Source organism: Muscardinus avellanarius (assembly GCF_963383645.1).
Source record: "Muscardinus avellanarius genome assembly, chromosome: 6".
In the NCBI taxonomy this organism is placed as follows: Eukaryota; Metazoa; Chordata; class Mammalia; order Rodentia; family Gliridae; genus Muscardinus; species Muscardinus avellanarius.
In genome coordinates this window covers 39,962,655-39,977,352 of record NC_137791.1, presented here as the reverse complement: position 1 = coordinate 39,977,352, position 14,698 = coordinate 39,962,655, and the positions used below count along the sequence as shown (strand labels likewise).

Genomic DNA, 14,698 nt, shown 5'->3' with positions numbered 1-14,698 from the left:
GGTCACTGAAGGTGGAGAGGCCTTGGGTGAGAGAGACCGTGTGTTAGTTGATCATCGACGTGATTGTTGAAATCACCGAGAATCATGAGTGGAATCAAGACGGCCATAGCACCTGGGGTCCGGAAAAAGGCAAGGAAAATGGATTTATGGCTCCCAGGGGCCGGAAGGGTCCCAGAAGCCTACCTGGTTCTGAGTATCTGTTTTGATACCGTACTCTATACCCTCCATCAGGGTATATGTGAGCGAGGGAGGGAGGGAGGGAAGAAATAGCAAGAAATGGCCCACAAGGTTATCTTTAGATACCAAAATAAAAACAAAGCTCACAACTGTTTTCCAAATGTGCTGAATCTTCATTTTCCACCAGCAAAACAAGAAGAACTAGCCAACAGAATGTCGATGGGCCTCAGGCTTCTTCTTTTCTTCTCCTTCTCACATTTAGCAGAGAATGAACATGGTGTGCGTCTCGCTTGGTCTTCCTTTGGCCCTGAGTGGTCTGATCGGATGGGTTCTGCTCTGTTCTTACTGTTGATTGGTAACTACACCATCATTTTTCCTCTATTTATTTTGCTAATTCTTCACCTGGGGAAACACACACACACACACACACACACACACACACACACACACACACAGAGTTTCCCTTCTTTTTTCCGATCTTCCAGTTTGCAACACAGCAAACATTTCCCTTCACAGGCTCCTGTGTCTCTGAGCCAGATGGCCTTGGTTCTGAGCCCCTCCCGGGCCCCCTGAGAACAGCTGCCATTGTCATGGCTGTGAACACATCGTGGCTTTGAACCCATAGCTGGGACCCAAACTTGGTGCTCGGCACCAGGCAGGGCTCGTGCTAATGCAAGGAACAGGAAAGCAGTATACTGTCCCCTGCTCTGTTCAACGAAAGCCTCAGAAAGGGCTCTTTAGAATTTTTTCAATTATATGTGTATCAAGCCTCATTGTGAAGTTTGTTCCTTTAGCACTTGACTCCGCTTCGTAGCCATGAAGTTTAAGGCTCCCTTTGAGCCTTAAACACAATTACAGTCTCATAGTTCCTACTGTGAGAAAACACAACTGTGGGACGTGTGTGTGTGTGTGTGTGTGTGTGTGTGTGTGTGTGAGAGAGAGAGAGAGAGAGAGCTGCACGTGTGTTTATGTGTGCATCTGTGAGCCCATCTCTTTAGAAATCCAGCACATTCTCTTACCCATATCCAAATAGTTTTATTTAAACACAGTCACTCACCAAGAAAAATCATTTGGTGGCTTTGGGAACAATCTTTCTCTTAAGCCATCCTCTGAGTAAAGAGAAAGGAAGAAGATTCTTGTTTATTTTTAATCTGGAGATATATTGTGTGTATCCCAACATGAAAATTCCATTACTATGACACAACGACAATTTTGAGTCCTCTGAGATGGCAGGTCAGTCATGGGCCTAAAAACCCAAACAAAAAGAACCCTGAATCAAATTCTGTGTAGACCAATATACATTTCAAAGGCACTGTCCCTTCGTCAGTGGGTTAAGGTTTTTGTGTTGTTTTCTTTTTCTTTCTTTTTTGGGAGTGGGGGAGGGCGAGGGGCTCTCTTTCATGTTAATCTAATTGTGCATAACCCAGGCACATTTCACAGTGGAGGAGACTCTCTATAGCGCCCCTTCCCTACCACACACTCCAGCCTCTTTCATTTCCCCCTTCTGATGTCAGAGTGCTCCCCCGGCCTACATTTCGGGGGGATTCCCAGAATGGTGATGTATTCTGCTTTGCTGCTAAGGAATTTACTATCCCTTCACTTGGCAGCAAATGAAAGTGGGTATTAATTTCTCTGGGCGCTGGTAGAAATGCAAGAGAGGGGCCGCCGGAATGATGCTCACCTAAATCTGCATGCAGCGCCCAGCATGCGGCCGTTTCAAAAGAGGGAGAGCAAAGGAAAAGAGAAAAGAGTCTCCTGAGTTGACTTCTCTGCATTTTGCATTTTGGGTTTTGGAGGGAGATGCGAGAGGTTTGGGCCCTGAGCGGAGTTAAATTATGCAGCTGCAGGGATGCCAGGTCCTCCAGCATAGGATGCTTCGTTTAGATTTTCCACAATGCTATTGAAGTGCTTATTTTCCTCCTGAAGAGACACAAACAGATGCAAACTTCTGTAAACACTTTAGAAATGAATTCAGTGAGTTTGGCCTCTCAGCAGTGCTCAATAGCTGACAGAAAAATGTCTAATTAGTGCAAGTGGAAATAATAGAGCCACTTGGATTCCTTCCATCCTCCAAGTCTACTCTTCCAGGGGACTCAAAGGCCCTTTTGTCTCACGGGTCACCCTCTCTCAGGCTTCTGCGCTCCAATCTATTAAGAAGAGAAGGGGGGAAATAGATTAGGCAGTGTTCTGCGCTCAGATATCTGGCGCGTCCGTGTGGATGCAGAATGGCTGTCCGCAGCCTTCATTACAGGTGCTAGGAGAGAGTCGGGTGGCGACAGCCAAAAGCAGCGCACACGTGTGTGCTGACGAGGGCCGTGAGTCCTGCTCCTTTTCCCTTTTTCTTGCTCAGTTTCCAGGGAAATCAATCCTCAGAGTTAGTAGAGAGAAGAAAGATATTAAAAGAAAGTAGGGGGGTCTCACCATTTTCTGATATAAGCCTTAGATGTAAGATGCATGCCCCATTATGTCTGTTTTGCCTTACTGTCAACGTTCTCTCTAATATACCCAAACCAGGGACTATTGGGAATACCAGAGGGACTCCAGATAACGGAGGGGAGACCTCAGCAAAGCTAGGATGGAAGAATAGGAGAGGAAGAAGGCTGAGGTTGTTTAATGGAGGAGCTACATCCGAATATGTGTAAAAGTATGAATGTAGCATGGTCAACCTGGACACTCGTTGTAAGGGGGAGGGACAGCGCGGGGTGGGGAGAGGGCACCAGGCACAGTCTGCACGTATGCCATTTGTAACATGTTCCACATAAAAATAAAAAGTGAATTAAAAATTAAATTAAATTTTTTAAAAAAAGCTTATTTGGGGGAAGCCTGTCTTTGCCTGGGGATATTTTGTCAGAAACTAGGAATGAGTGGCTAAGTTTTTTTCTATTTTTTTTTCTCCTAGTGTTCCATGTCATTTATTAAGGACCTACAACCTACTAAGCTCTGTGATGAGCACTGGAATTTCCAAATTTCCTCTACTCTTGAAACAGCACTGCAAATAACTATCACCCATTCTTCACGAATGAGGTTGTCGTGACTAGAGAGGTTGAGTAAGTTGGTAGGGCAAGTAGAAAGTACAGCTGGGAACCAAATGCAGATGCTTATAATTTCATCTCAGATTTTTTTGGGGGAAGATACTAGGGAGTGAACCCAGGGCCATTCTACCTCCATGCTAAACTTCCAGCACTTTTTATTTTTTACTTTGAAACAGGGTCTCACCAAGTTGCTGAGGCTGGTCTTGAATCCGTGATCCTCCTGTTTCAGCCTCCCAAGGACTGGGATTACAGGCATGCGCCATCACCCCTGGCTTTAGACCTTCTGTTTGTTTCTCTGGAGCTTTTGACTTAGTTCACGTTGTGTATCCTCCATGTCTATGCTTCATATACCTAATCTCTACTTTTTCTAAAACATGGAAAATAAAATTATAAGGACTGCCATTTGGGGATCATTTTCCATAGCTTTACTTGTTTGTACAATATGGGCTTCTTAATTTTGTTACTGGTAACTTTTGACTCCAAGCCAGACAGTGTGAATTTCATCTTCTGGATGGTAGATGGTTTTTGTGCCTAAGGATATTTCTGAGCTGCATTCTGGGACTCAAGTCAAGTTAGGAGTTATTTATTTATTTATTTATTTATTTATTTATTGTTTTTGTCCAGAGGATTAAACCTACAGGCTGAGCCACATCCATAGCCCTTTTTATTTTTTATTTTGAAATAGTCTCACTAAATTGCTGAGGGCCTAGCAAGCTTAGCTGAGATTGGCCTTGAGCCTGTGATCCTCCATTCTCAGCCTCCCAAGTGCTGGGATTCAGGTGTGTGCCACCATATCCAGCTAGGCTGACCCTTTAGAAAACTTGTTTCTAAACTTTGCCTCATTTCTAAGCAAGGCCTTTTGAAATGCTCCAACCTACCGCCTCTGAGAGGTGAGCTTCTCTTCTGTTCTGTGACTGGTGAGACGCAGCTATTTTTTCTGTTCCTTTTGGGTGGTTCTTTGCCCAGCTTTGGATAATTTCTCTCCAGCAGGAACTCATCAGTGTTCTGCTAACGATCCCAGGGGCCTCTGCAGAGCCTTCCTCCTGTCTCCGCCTCCCAAGCGCGGGGATTACAAGCGTGCGCCACCACGCCCGGCAACACTTCTGGCTTTGTATAGCCCTATCCTTACGGTTCCCAGCTCCGTGAACTCCACTTTGACCTGTCCCCGTGAATTTCCAACTCTCAGTTCAAAGAGACCACCTCACAGAGGGCCCACTGGCGCACGAAGCTCCCTGGAAGCTCACTAGGAGGAGCGTCCAGCTGGAGGAAGCCCCAGCTCCTCCCACATCGTCATTTGCTCTTCTGACACCAGCCTTTGCTAGAGAGTCTTCCAAAGCACTGAAATTAAGACCACCTCCTAGGAAGGTTCCTTTCCTTTCTCTTATTTTTAGATCCATAACAAAAACATTATTTCCACTGATAAATGTTTTGCTTCTCTCTCTTTTCTTTTTCTTTCTCTCTCTTTCTTTCTTTCTTTCTTTCTTCCTTTCTTTCTTCTGTGTGTTACTGGGGATTGAATCCAGGGACATTCTATCCCCAATCTACACCCCCAGCCCTATTTTATTTTTACTTTGAATCAGAGTCTCGTTAGGTTGATGAGCATCTCACTATTTGCCGAGGCTCCCCTCCAACCTGCAATCCTCCTACTTCAGTCTCCCAAGTACAGGGCTTACAGCCGTGCACCACCATACCCAGCGAGCATTTCAATTTTAGTTAGGCCTGTTCTGGTTAGAAGGAACAGAAGGCTGGTTGAGTAAATTCATGAAAGGAGGTACATTATCATGAGGATAAGCATGGGACAAAATAGGAGACACTTAACTCCAAGAGCCCTCAGGACGAATAGCACTGGATAGGGCCCTCCTTCTTGATCTACTTTCACAGCGCCCTTAAGTGTGGCTTCCATACCTCCACTTTCTATGACTTTCTATCCTTCAGTATCGAGGAAACTCTTTCTATATGTCTTAGTTCAAACTGATAGGTCCATTTGCTCAGGCTGGACCACAGAGTCATGGAGCCAGGTATCAGGTGGCTACTCTTAGGTGCTTTGGTCTGGTGATGGGGTGGTGTCAAGGCTAAGTAGGAAAATATGTGGCAGCTGGGCTTGATGGCACGACTCAGGAGGCTGAGACAAGACAATCGAAGGTTCCAAGCCAGCCGCAGCAACTTAGTGAAACCCTGCTCCAAAACGAAAAATAAAAAGGGCTAGAAGTATAGCTCAGAGGCAGAATGGTCCTGGGTTCAATCCCCAGTATCAAAAACACATACATACAAAGCTGCTTCAAAGATGGGCTGTGGTTAGCTGGGTATGGCGCACGCTTGTAACCCCAGCATTTGGGAGGCTCAGACAGTAGGATCCCGATTTGGGGACAGCCTCAGCTATTTAGTGAGGCCCTTTGCAACTCAGTGAGACTTTGTTTCAAAATAAAGAATATAAAAATTGGGCTGGGGGTTACACCTTAGAGAGACAATGATTAATGCCAGGGTCTTTGGAAGGATCCAATAAAAAGTATTTCTTTTCCTTTTTTGTATTCTGAGAAGACTAAGAAATAAAAGGGTAGGCATACAAGAGATTAAATATTATCTTTAGCCCTGACTAAAAGTTGTATGATAGAGCTTATATTAGAACACAGATCTTCTAACCCACCTTGGAAGCACGCCAACTTCAATATTTGGTGAGAATAATTACTGGGCCAAGCAGAACACCCCTCACAAGGTAGCTTAGTAGATAGATTTATGATACAGAAGTACAGAAAAGAACCCTCATTTCCTTTACATGGTGTGTTCCCAAGAGAAAAAGTAGAGGCGTGAAGCCACGCATGCCCAGTGCTTTCTTCTCAAATTCACCAATCACATGGGTTGCTCTATCACCCCGATAGTAGACGTGTGCGGGAACCGAGAGAGGCCAAAGGCGCTAAAGTACTCAAGACCCTGTAAATGGGAAAGGGTGTCAGGAGGAGAGAAAGGCAATCCCCCAACAATAAGAATAATAACTGGCTTATGACAAGACAGACCGAAAGATATCATTTTCTACACTTAAATCTCTTAATTTAAAAAATTATTATCTTATTTAAAATTTAATTATCATTTTCTATAATTTAAATATATTGATGGCTTAAAATTCTTAACAGGTTAAGAAATCATCACTCTGAAAAGAGCTACTGTTCTGTTTTGTCAGGCAAACACCCATAAATATAAATGTTATGTATAAATAAGCAAAAGAAAATTATAGAGCAGAAATCAAATCATGTGAATAAACACCACAGAAAGAATCCTAGAATGGGCCAGATGTAAATGTTTCAGCCAATTTTACTTAGGGATATGAAAGCTGTTTTAGCCAGATTTCCCACTCTATAACAAAATACCTAAGATAATTGGCTTTTAAAGAGAAAACACTTCTTTTGGCTCAGTTTTGGAGGTTCCAGCCCAAGATCTGATGGTCCCATGGCTCTGCCACTGGTGGCCCTGCTGGATGGCAGTGAGAGGGAGGGAACAAAAGGAGAAGAGGCTGCTCCACAGGGCCCTTCGAGGCCAGCCCCAAGGGCCTGAGGACCTCCGCAGGCCCACCTCCTGAAGTGTGCCCTGCCCTCACTAGCATTGCTCTGAGGACTAAGCCTTTAATACATATGCCTTTGGGGGACATTCAACAATAAACTATAGTTATAGCAAGTGTTAAATCAAACTCTGAATGAACTGTTCCATATATACATATATATATATGTATGTATATATGTATGTGTATATATATATGTATGTATATATGTATGTGTATATATATGTATGTATATATGTATGTATATATGTATATATATATATATATTTTTTTTTTTTTTTTTTTTTTTTGGTGGTACTGGGGTTCCTGGAAGCCCTTCTACCGCCGGGCTACACTCCCAGACCTATTTTATATTTTTTATTTGGAAACAGGGTCTCCTAAGCCAGTGAGGCTGGCTCCGAACCAGCGCGATCCTCCTGTCTCTGCCTCCCAAGCGCGGGGATTACAAGCGTGTGCCACCACGCCCGGCCCCCAATATATTTTGAAAAGCTGTGACAACTCTCCCAGTAAGGAAGCACATCCCTTACTTTTTTTTTGGCGGTACTGGGATGGTACCCAGGGGCATTCTACCTCCGAGCTACACCTCCAGCCCTATTTTTTATTCTTTATTTTGAAACAGGGTCTCACTGAGTTGCAAAGGGCCTCACTAAGTAGCGGAGGCTGTCCATAAACCACGATCCTCCTGTCTCGGCCTCCCAAATGCTGGGATTACAAGCATGCGCCACCATACCCGGCTTCCCTTACTTTTGATATGAGAAAAATAAGATGTCCTTTCACTAAAAGAGCTGGAGGATGGGTAGAAAGAGAGATGGTGGCAGTCAACACACTACAGGCACAAACAACAAAAGGCCATTTTGTATTCCTGAATGCATGGTAAAACCTTAACTCCCTTCACCACCCTCTAGGTGCCACCAAGTTTTACTTATAACCCCAACCAACCTAGAAGCAACAATTATGTATTTTTTAAATTTGTGTTGTACTAGGAATTGAACCCACGATCACTCTACCTCTGTGCTAAACCCCCAGCCCTGTTTTATTTTATTTATTTTTTTAAACAGAGTCTCACTAAATTGCTGAGGTTGGCCTCAAACCTGTAATCTCCTGTATCAGCCTCCAAGTACTGGGATTACAGATGTGAGCCACCATGCTGGGCAGCTATGACTTCTGTGGACTGCCTTCTATCCCAAAGCTTTCCACACTTACCTTTCCCTGTCCCTCTTATCTATAGCCAGTGTAGGCAAATGTAAAAGGGTTGTGCCTTCCTTCCTCAATTATTTATATCAAAACATAGTCCAGCAAACACTTTCCAGCTGCTGCCTAGCTTTGCTACAGAAAGTGGCAGAAACTTATTCCAGGATCAGGTCCTTTTCCTGGATGGCATCTGGAACAGCTTGATAAAACTTTTATTTCAGAGATCTCTGGTTCTTAAGAGTTTGCATATAAGATTTTCAGTCTGTTCAATTAGACCATGTTTAGACCAGCAACTACAACACAGAGTGCGTTTACAGTGTTCACTACACACATGAGCATCAGAAAACTGATCCGGGCCTTTGGCTACGGAGGAATCCAGCCCTGGCCCTTCCGGGCTCACACCCCAGAGCCTTGTCCTGGGTCAGTGGCCTTGGACGTGTTACTTAGCCTCTGGGTCTCAGGTCTCCCTTCTGTATGTGGGATTAATAATAGAGCCTGTCTCCGTTTTGCTGTGAGAATTGGATAAAATAATGAGCAGAAAGCACTTAACACTGTGGCGCCCTGATTTGCCTAGTGGCAGCATTACAGCAAGGAAAGCTGTGCTCATGTAGTGACACCACAGTAGAAAAATACAGTGCTCTGTGAATAAACATGTCTAGAAAATACTCCCCTTGAGTCAGGCATGGTGGCGCACACTTGTAACCCCAGTACTCGGGAGGCTAAGACAGGAGGATCACAGGTTTATGGCCGGCCTCCGTGACTTAGTCAGGGCCTGTTTCAAAAATAAAACAATAAAAAAATAGGGTGTAGCTCAGAGGTAGAATGCCCCTGGGTTCAATCCCCAGTATCACAAAAACTAAATTGAAAAGAAAAGAAAAAAATTTTCACATGATTTAGTTTGACATAGGAGGAAAATAGTACCGGATGATAAACGCATTTATGCTAAACCAAAGGTTCTGAGTATAACACCCCGACGGAGGGTGTTTTCTACAGAAGTTTGCCTCATTTGTTTGTACTTCTCATTCATTCATGCCTGTTTTCTTCTTTTTTCTGTCTTACTTATTGACTCAACATGATAACGTAAATTAAGAACATTACCCCCAATTCTCTACTTCTTCTTAATTAACATGTATGCACTGAATGAAGCAGGGTGTTGAGAGCTGATGTGGAAAGTCCTCCCAGATGTGGCGATGGCTTGAGAGAAGAGAGCGGCAGAACAATATGTCTAGTGTGATCTCATTTATGGGGGAGAGAGAAGAGCGAGGGAGAAAGCCAGGCAAGACAAGGAATCAATTAATGTGTAGGTCTACTTCAAAGGGGACGACGTTCTGGAGGAATCTCTCCTAAACCATTATCAGGGGGAGCGAACAGGACTGGGGGAGGGTGGGAAGAAAGGCTGAGGAGTGGGGGTGTGGGGGCACTTTTAATCCTTGCCCTAGATACTTCTGCATTTGGAACTTGAACAGGAAATCCGCATTATCACTCGTGACTGTGACTATACAACGGACACAGACTGAAGGAACTGTTACTATTGTCCCTCCGCTGACTTGGTTTGCCTTATTCCTTTTCTTCCTGTGGCTGTGTAAAGGATGCCTCTGCTGGCTGTAGGTTTGGCGGTTATTGTTTTAATGAAACACCTCGGGGCCCAAGCTCGGCGCTGAGCCTGTGCTCTGTGGCTGTTTCCCGTGTCCCTCAGTCTCTTCTCTGTCCCCAGGCCACGCTGCGAGCCTGCATCGGGGCCCGGGACTGCGCGGCGGCCGCAGCCATCGTCTTCGTGGTGGACAGGCTGCTGTACGGGCTGGACGCGTCGGGCGAGCTGCTGCAGGTGGCCCGGGGACTGCACCGGCTGCGGCCCGCGACGCCCATCGCGCCGCAGGTCGTGGTCCGCCAGGCCCGAGTCTCCATGAACGCAGGTAGCTGCCCCTGGCCGACCCTGGCCGGCCGCGAGCCGCCGCCCGAGCACAAAGGCCCCGCATAAAGGGTTTCAGAGCCAAAGGCAGCAGGGAAATTGTGAAAGGGTGTGGAAAATACTAATTGGAGCTTTTGTCTTCTAACAAATCCGTCCCGCTGCTTTCAAACAGGGGTATCTGAATTGCTATACTTCAGACCAAGAGCCTTTAAAGAGCAGATTAGAATTCGACTATTTTCTCTTAGCGCTGCTGTCTCCTTTATGTAAGGCCACTTGACTACGCCACAATGGGGCTGACAGACCCTCTGGGCAACCGGAGGGGTTTTTATGCTCAGAACACCGGTACAGTACCTGATTAGGTCTCAAAGTATCTTTCTTCCCCCCGTCACTTTGAATGAAATGAAAAGTGAGGCTGACAGTCCAACTTAAGAAGTGGAGTGGGGGGGGGGGCTGCTCCCTCACTGCGAAGACCCATTCCACATTACTCTTGAAGTTCTTAAATGACTGATAACCATTGGGTTTCGAAACATGGAGCCTGCTATTCTTTCCGGCGTGAAAAGCTGAAGCATGGAAAGCGTGCAGGCTGCCTCGCCCAGAAGCAGGACTGGCTTCCGTGTTGGCCGCTCTGCCACTGCCATGATATTAATAACTCTGGGCTGTATGAGGTTACAATCTCTTTACTTCAGTTCCTCTGAATGGGAACTGTACTGACCACAGTAACTGGGACAATGGCGAATGCGGAGGGGCGGAGGACAAAGGGACAGGGAGAACGGTGGCTACCTGCTCAGAAGCCCAAGTCTTTGCACCTGCCTTCATTGTGCCCACATCTATTACTGACGTTTCTAGAGTTACTGCGGTAAGCTGTCAAACTTAGGAAAAATGTCTTTTTCCTAGTGTCCCTGATAGCATTTGTAACGTGAAGCAGGAAGGAACCCTAAGAACTGGTGTGCTGGTGGTGATATCAGAGGACAGGGCAGAGCATTCTGGGGGGGGACAAGGATGAGGGCTGCTGGCCTGTGCCCGCAGGGTGCTAAGGATGGTTCCCATCAAGAACTAGAAGCAGGAGCCGGGCATGGTGGCGCACGCTTGTAATCCCCGAGCGTGGGAGGCGAAGCCAGCCTCTCTGGCTTCAGAGACCGTTTCCAAATAAAAATATAAAAATGTGGTGCCTGGGAGTGTAGCCCAGAGGTAGAAGGGTTTCCAGGGACCCCAGTACTACCAAAAAAAAAAAAAAAAGAACTAGAAACAGTGATGTCACCTATCCTGCGGTGGTGTGGCTCAGAAGTCAAGATCAAGCAGCAAACAGATCGGCCGATACCTCTGCTTTTTTTACACTCTGCTTTTTACTTAGGGAGTGTTTTTGTTCGTTTGTTTTGTTCTGTTAGTTTTGGTACTTCTGTCTCTAACCAACGTGGCAGAGTGGTCTCCTGATGACGAATCAACCTTGACGTTGTCTTGAACAGTGTGCTCCTCTGCGGACATCATTTTGTACCTAGGATAAAGGGCCTGGATCTTATTCTCCAATTTAGAGTTGTCTTTTCTTCAAAGACAATACTAACTGTGCTGCAAGAAGACAGACACATCCTCCAAGTTAAATCTTCTATATGTAGACTTCTGCCCAAAACATCCCTGGAGCCTCCACCTCTGCTGGATGTCTAAGGGAGAGACACATAGGGGTTGGGGAAAGGAAACAGAAGAGAGCGAGAGGGCTGGGATAGGCCAGGGCTGTGGATGGGGTTCGGGAGTGTAGAGGGACAGTATAGTGAAAAAGAGGGGGTGCTCAATCCCAGCCTTTGGGAACCCCGTGGTGTAGAAGTAGAGGGATTGATTGATTATATTGCGTCATAAGAGGTAAGAAGAGCAATTAAAGGTAGAAGAAGGGTCTTACTATGACCCTCTTTGATCCAGCCTTTTCTGATATTCACCCAAAACTCAGTCAGAAGGTCAAGATAACAACACAGTGGGAAGTCAGAGGCAAGTCAAGAGGAGATTCCCTGGGCCTGTCTAGCTCACTCTTGCCTGAAATTCAAGGCAAGCCTTTCAGACGGCAGCGAAGGGCAAGGCTCAGGCCTCCGATGTCATCAACCCAGAGGACCGAGCGCCTGTGGAGTCTTCTCTTCTACAAACACGAAAACTGGAGCTCATTTTAAAGTGCCTGAAACATAGCTGTTCAAAGTCAGAGCAGTAGATTGTTGCTTGATATGCTTACAGTCGCAGCTTTTGCACTAGGAGACAGGACTGCGGGAAGAGATTTCATTTTAATCCCTGCGCAGACAAGAGGCGCCAGGGCTTTGGGCCCAAAAGAGGAGTGAAACAGTTGCATAAAGCTGCAATTCTTATACTATTGCACAAACCAAGAAAGGAGACTGAACAGAAAATAAACAAACAAACAAACAAACAAATATGCCAAGTTTACGCCAAATGTCAGCGTGCAGTCTGAACGTACCTGAAGCATGAGGCAGGAAATCCCCTACCAAGTGACTAAGAAGAAAGTTCCTGACTGAAATGTCTGGAGCCCAGAAGAAAATCAGGTATGAAACCACTCATCTTTGCTCCAAGGCTTGGGAATCCCACAAGAAAATATTGTTGGCTGAAGATGACCTTATATTAAAATTTATAAGCAACAAAGGAAAACAAGAAAGCAGCATCTTATACAACAAGAGGGACAGCAGAGCTCCAAAACAAACAAACAAACAAACAAACAAACAACCACACAAACAGAACAACCTGACAAACTCACATGGCTCTAACAAATAATATATTTAAAAGACTAGAGCCAGATGCTGTGGTGCCTGGCTATAATCCCTGTCTTTGGAAGGCTGAGACAGGAGGATCACAGGAGGTGAGGCAGGTTCAAAACCAGCCTCAGCAATTTAGCAAGGCCCTCAGCAACTTAGTGAGATCCTGTTTCAAAATAAAATCTAAAAAATATCTGGGGGAGTAGCTCAGGTAGAACGCCCCTGGGTTCAATCTCCAGGACAAAATATATAAAAAAAAACACACACACACAGAACACTACGGGGAAAGAAAATAGATTTATTCATTTGAAATAAAACTACAGAAATTAAAAATATAGCAATCAACATTATAGATCAATATGGTTGTCAGAAAGTTGTAGCAATTGATGGAAGATTGCCCACACAATGGACATAGCATACAGGTTCTTTTTTTTCCCATAGGTATAGGATACAAGATTTTAACCACAAAACTATGGCTGGAGAGCAGTTCTTTCACTGGGTAGGATAAACTTTCAGCATTTTGAGTGCTGAGAAGGGCCTTCCACAGTAAAAAAGAAAAGCTTCATTGGGTGAATGCAATAAATAAAATAATAAGCAAGTAAATAAAATAAAGATACAAAAATATGTAGCTTGGTACAGTGGCTCATACCTGTAATCCAGAGACTGGAGGCGGAGGCAGGAGGATTGTAAATTTAAGGACAGCCTGGAAAACTTAGTGAAACCCTGTTTCAAGATAAAAAATAAAAAAGGCTGAGGATATAGCTCAGTGTTAGAGTGACCCAGGGTTCAGTCCCCAGGACTGCAGGGGGTGGGGGAAGGCAAGCCCAACGTGTATGTATTAGCAACTTCAACCACTATAAAATTATTTTGAGGAGTGATCATAAAATTTCTAAATACAAATTCTCAAGTTTTTATCTAGTCTTCTCTCAGGGCAGTGACATAAAGGTGTAGCTGGCAATGTTGCAGAGCAGAGCTTGCCAGACCTCCCTCGAGAGCTGATTGAAATGCGGGTTCTCACTCTTAGGCCGGCGAGGGCCTGACAGTCAGCACTGCGCACCAGCTCGGAGATGACAGGGATGCTGCTCTTCTGTGGACTCACTGGAGTAGCAAGAGGCCGGCTCAAGCGTCTCGCTGGCCCGTCTGGCACAAGTGACTGATTCTCAAGTCTTCCAACCGCTTAACTGACTTACCTCAAAAGTATTCCTGCAGCAGGTTTAAGAGCAGGAGAGAGAAATATGCCATTGGAAATTGTGTTTAAAGGAAATACTGAGAATGAAACACAGAGAGTTAAGAAGATGAGCACGTGAAAGAGAAGTTCAAAAGCACAGAGAGAATGAAAGAAACTGCATAAGCTTAACAAGGCTTCCAGAATGACTGATTAAATTCAGAATTGGGGAATATAAGTCTTTACTTTGAAGACATATATCTAACCTTAAGCCAAAAAGAAAAAAATTTTCAAATTCACATCAAGAGCGTGGTAAAACTCTAGAAAATAAAAAGAAAACCTTAGCCAGGCGTGGTGGCGCATGCTTGTAATCCCCACGCTTGGAAGGCGGAGACAGGAGGATCATGCAGGTTTGAAGTCAGCCTCACTGGCTTAAGGGACCCTGTTTCCAAATAAAATATAAAATAAGTCTGGGAGTGTAGCCCAGAGGTAGAAGGGTTCCATCCCCAGTATCACAAAAAAAAAAGAAAGAAATAAAGAAAAAAAAAGAAGACAGAGGAAAGGCAGAGTATTAATATAGAAAGTTCATTTAGACTGATAAGCATTTTATCAGTAGTAACAGCTCAGAAAGCATTATAATCTACATAAAATTAAGAGAAAATAGATTTTAGCCAAATGTGGTGGTACATACCTATAATCTCAGTACTCAGAAGATTCAATGCCAGGCAATTTAGTAAGACCTTGTTTCAAAATAAATAAAATGGGCTGGGTGTGTAGCTTGGAGGTAGAATGGTACATTGATCGTCAGTACCAAAAAAAAATGAGAGAGAGAGAAAATAGCTTTCAACCTAAAGTTTTATACCTACCAAAACTGAAGGCCAAAAAAAAAAAAGGATCAGAGAAAAATAAGAACAAATTAGACATTTTCAGACAATA

The 14,698-nt window shown here is 44.6% G+C and overlaps 1 protein-coding gene across 1 annotated transcript in view; it reads left to right on the top strand.

Moving 5' to 3' along the window:
• The window catches only part of ALPK1 (alpha kinase 1), a gene marked incomplete at both ends in the record, with an annotated part of 64,367 nt that overhangs the window by 27,252 nt on the left and 22,417 nt on the right, over positions 1–14,698 (top strand). Inside the window, one exon of the mRNA XM_080697169.1 lies at positions 9,665–9,863. Within this exon, the coding sequence (XP_080553295.1) occupies positions 9,665–9,863 (199 nt within the window). The remainder of the gene's footprint in view (positions 1–9,664; positions 9,864–14,698) is intronic.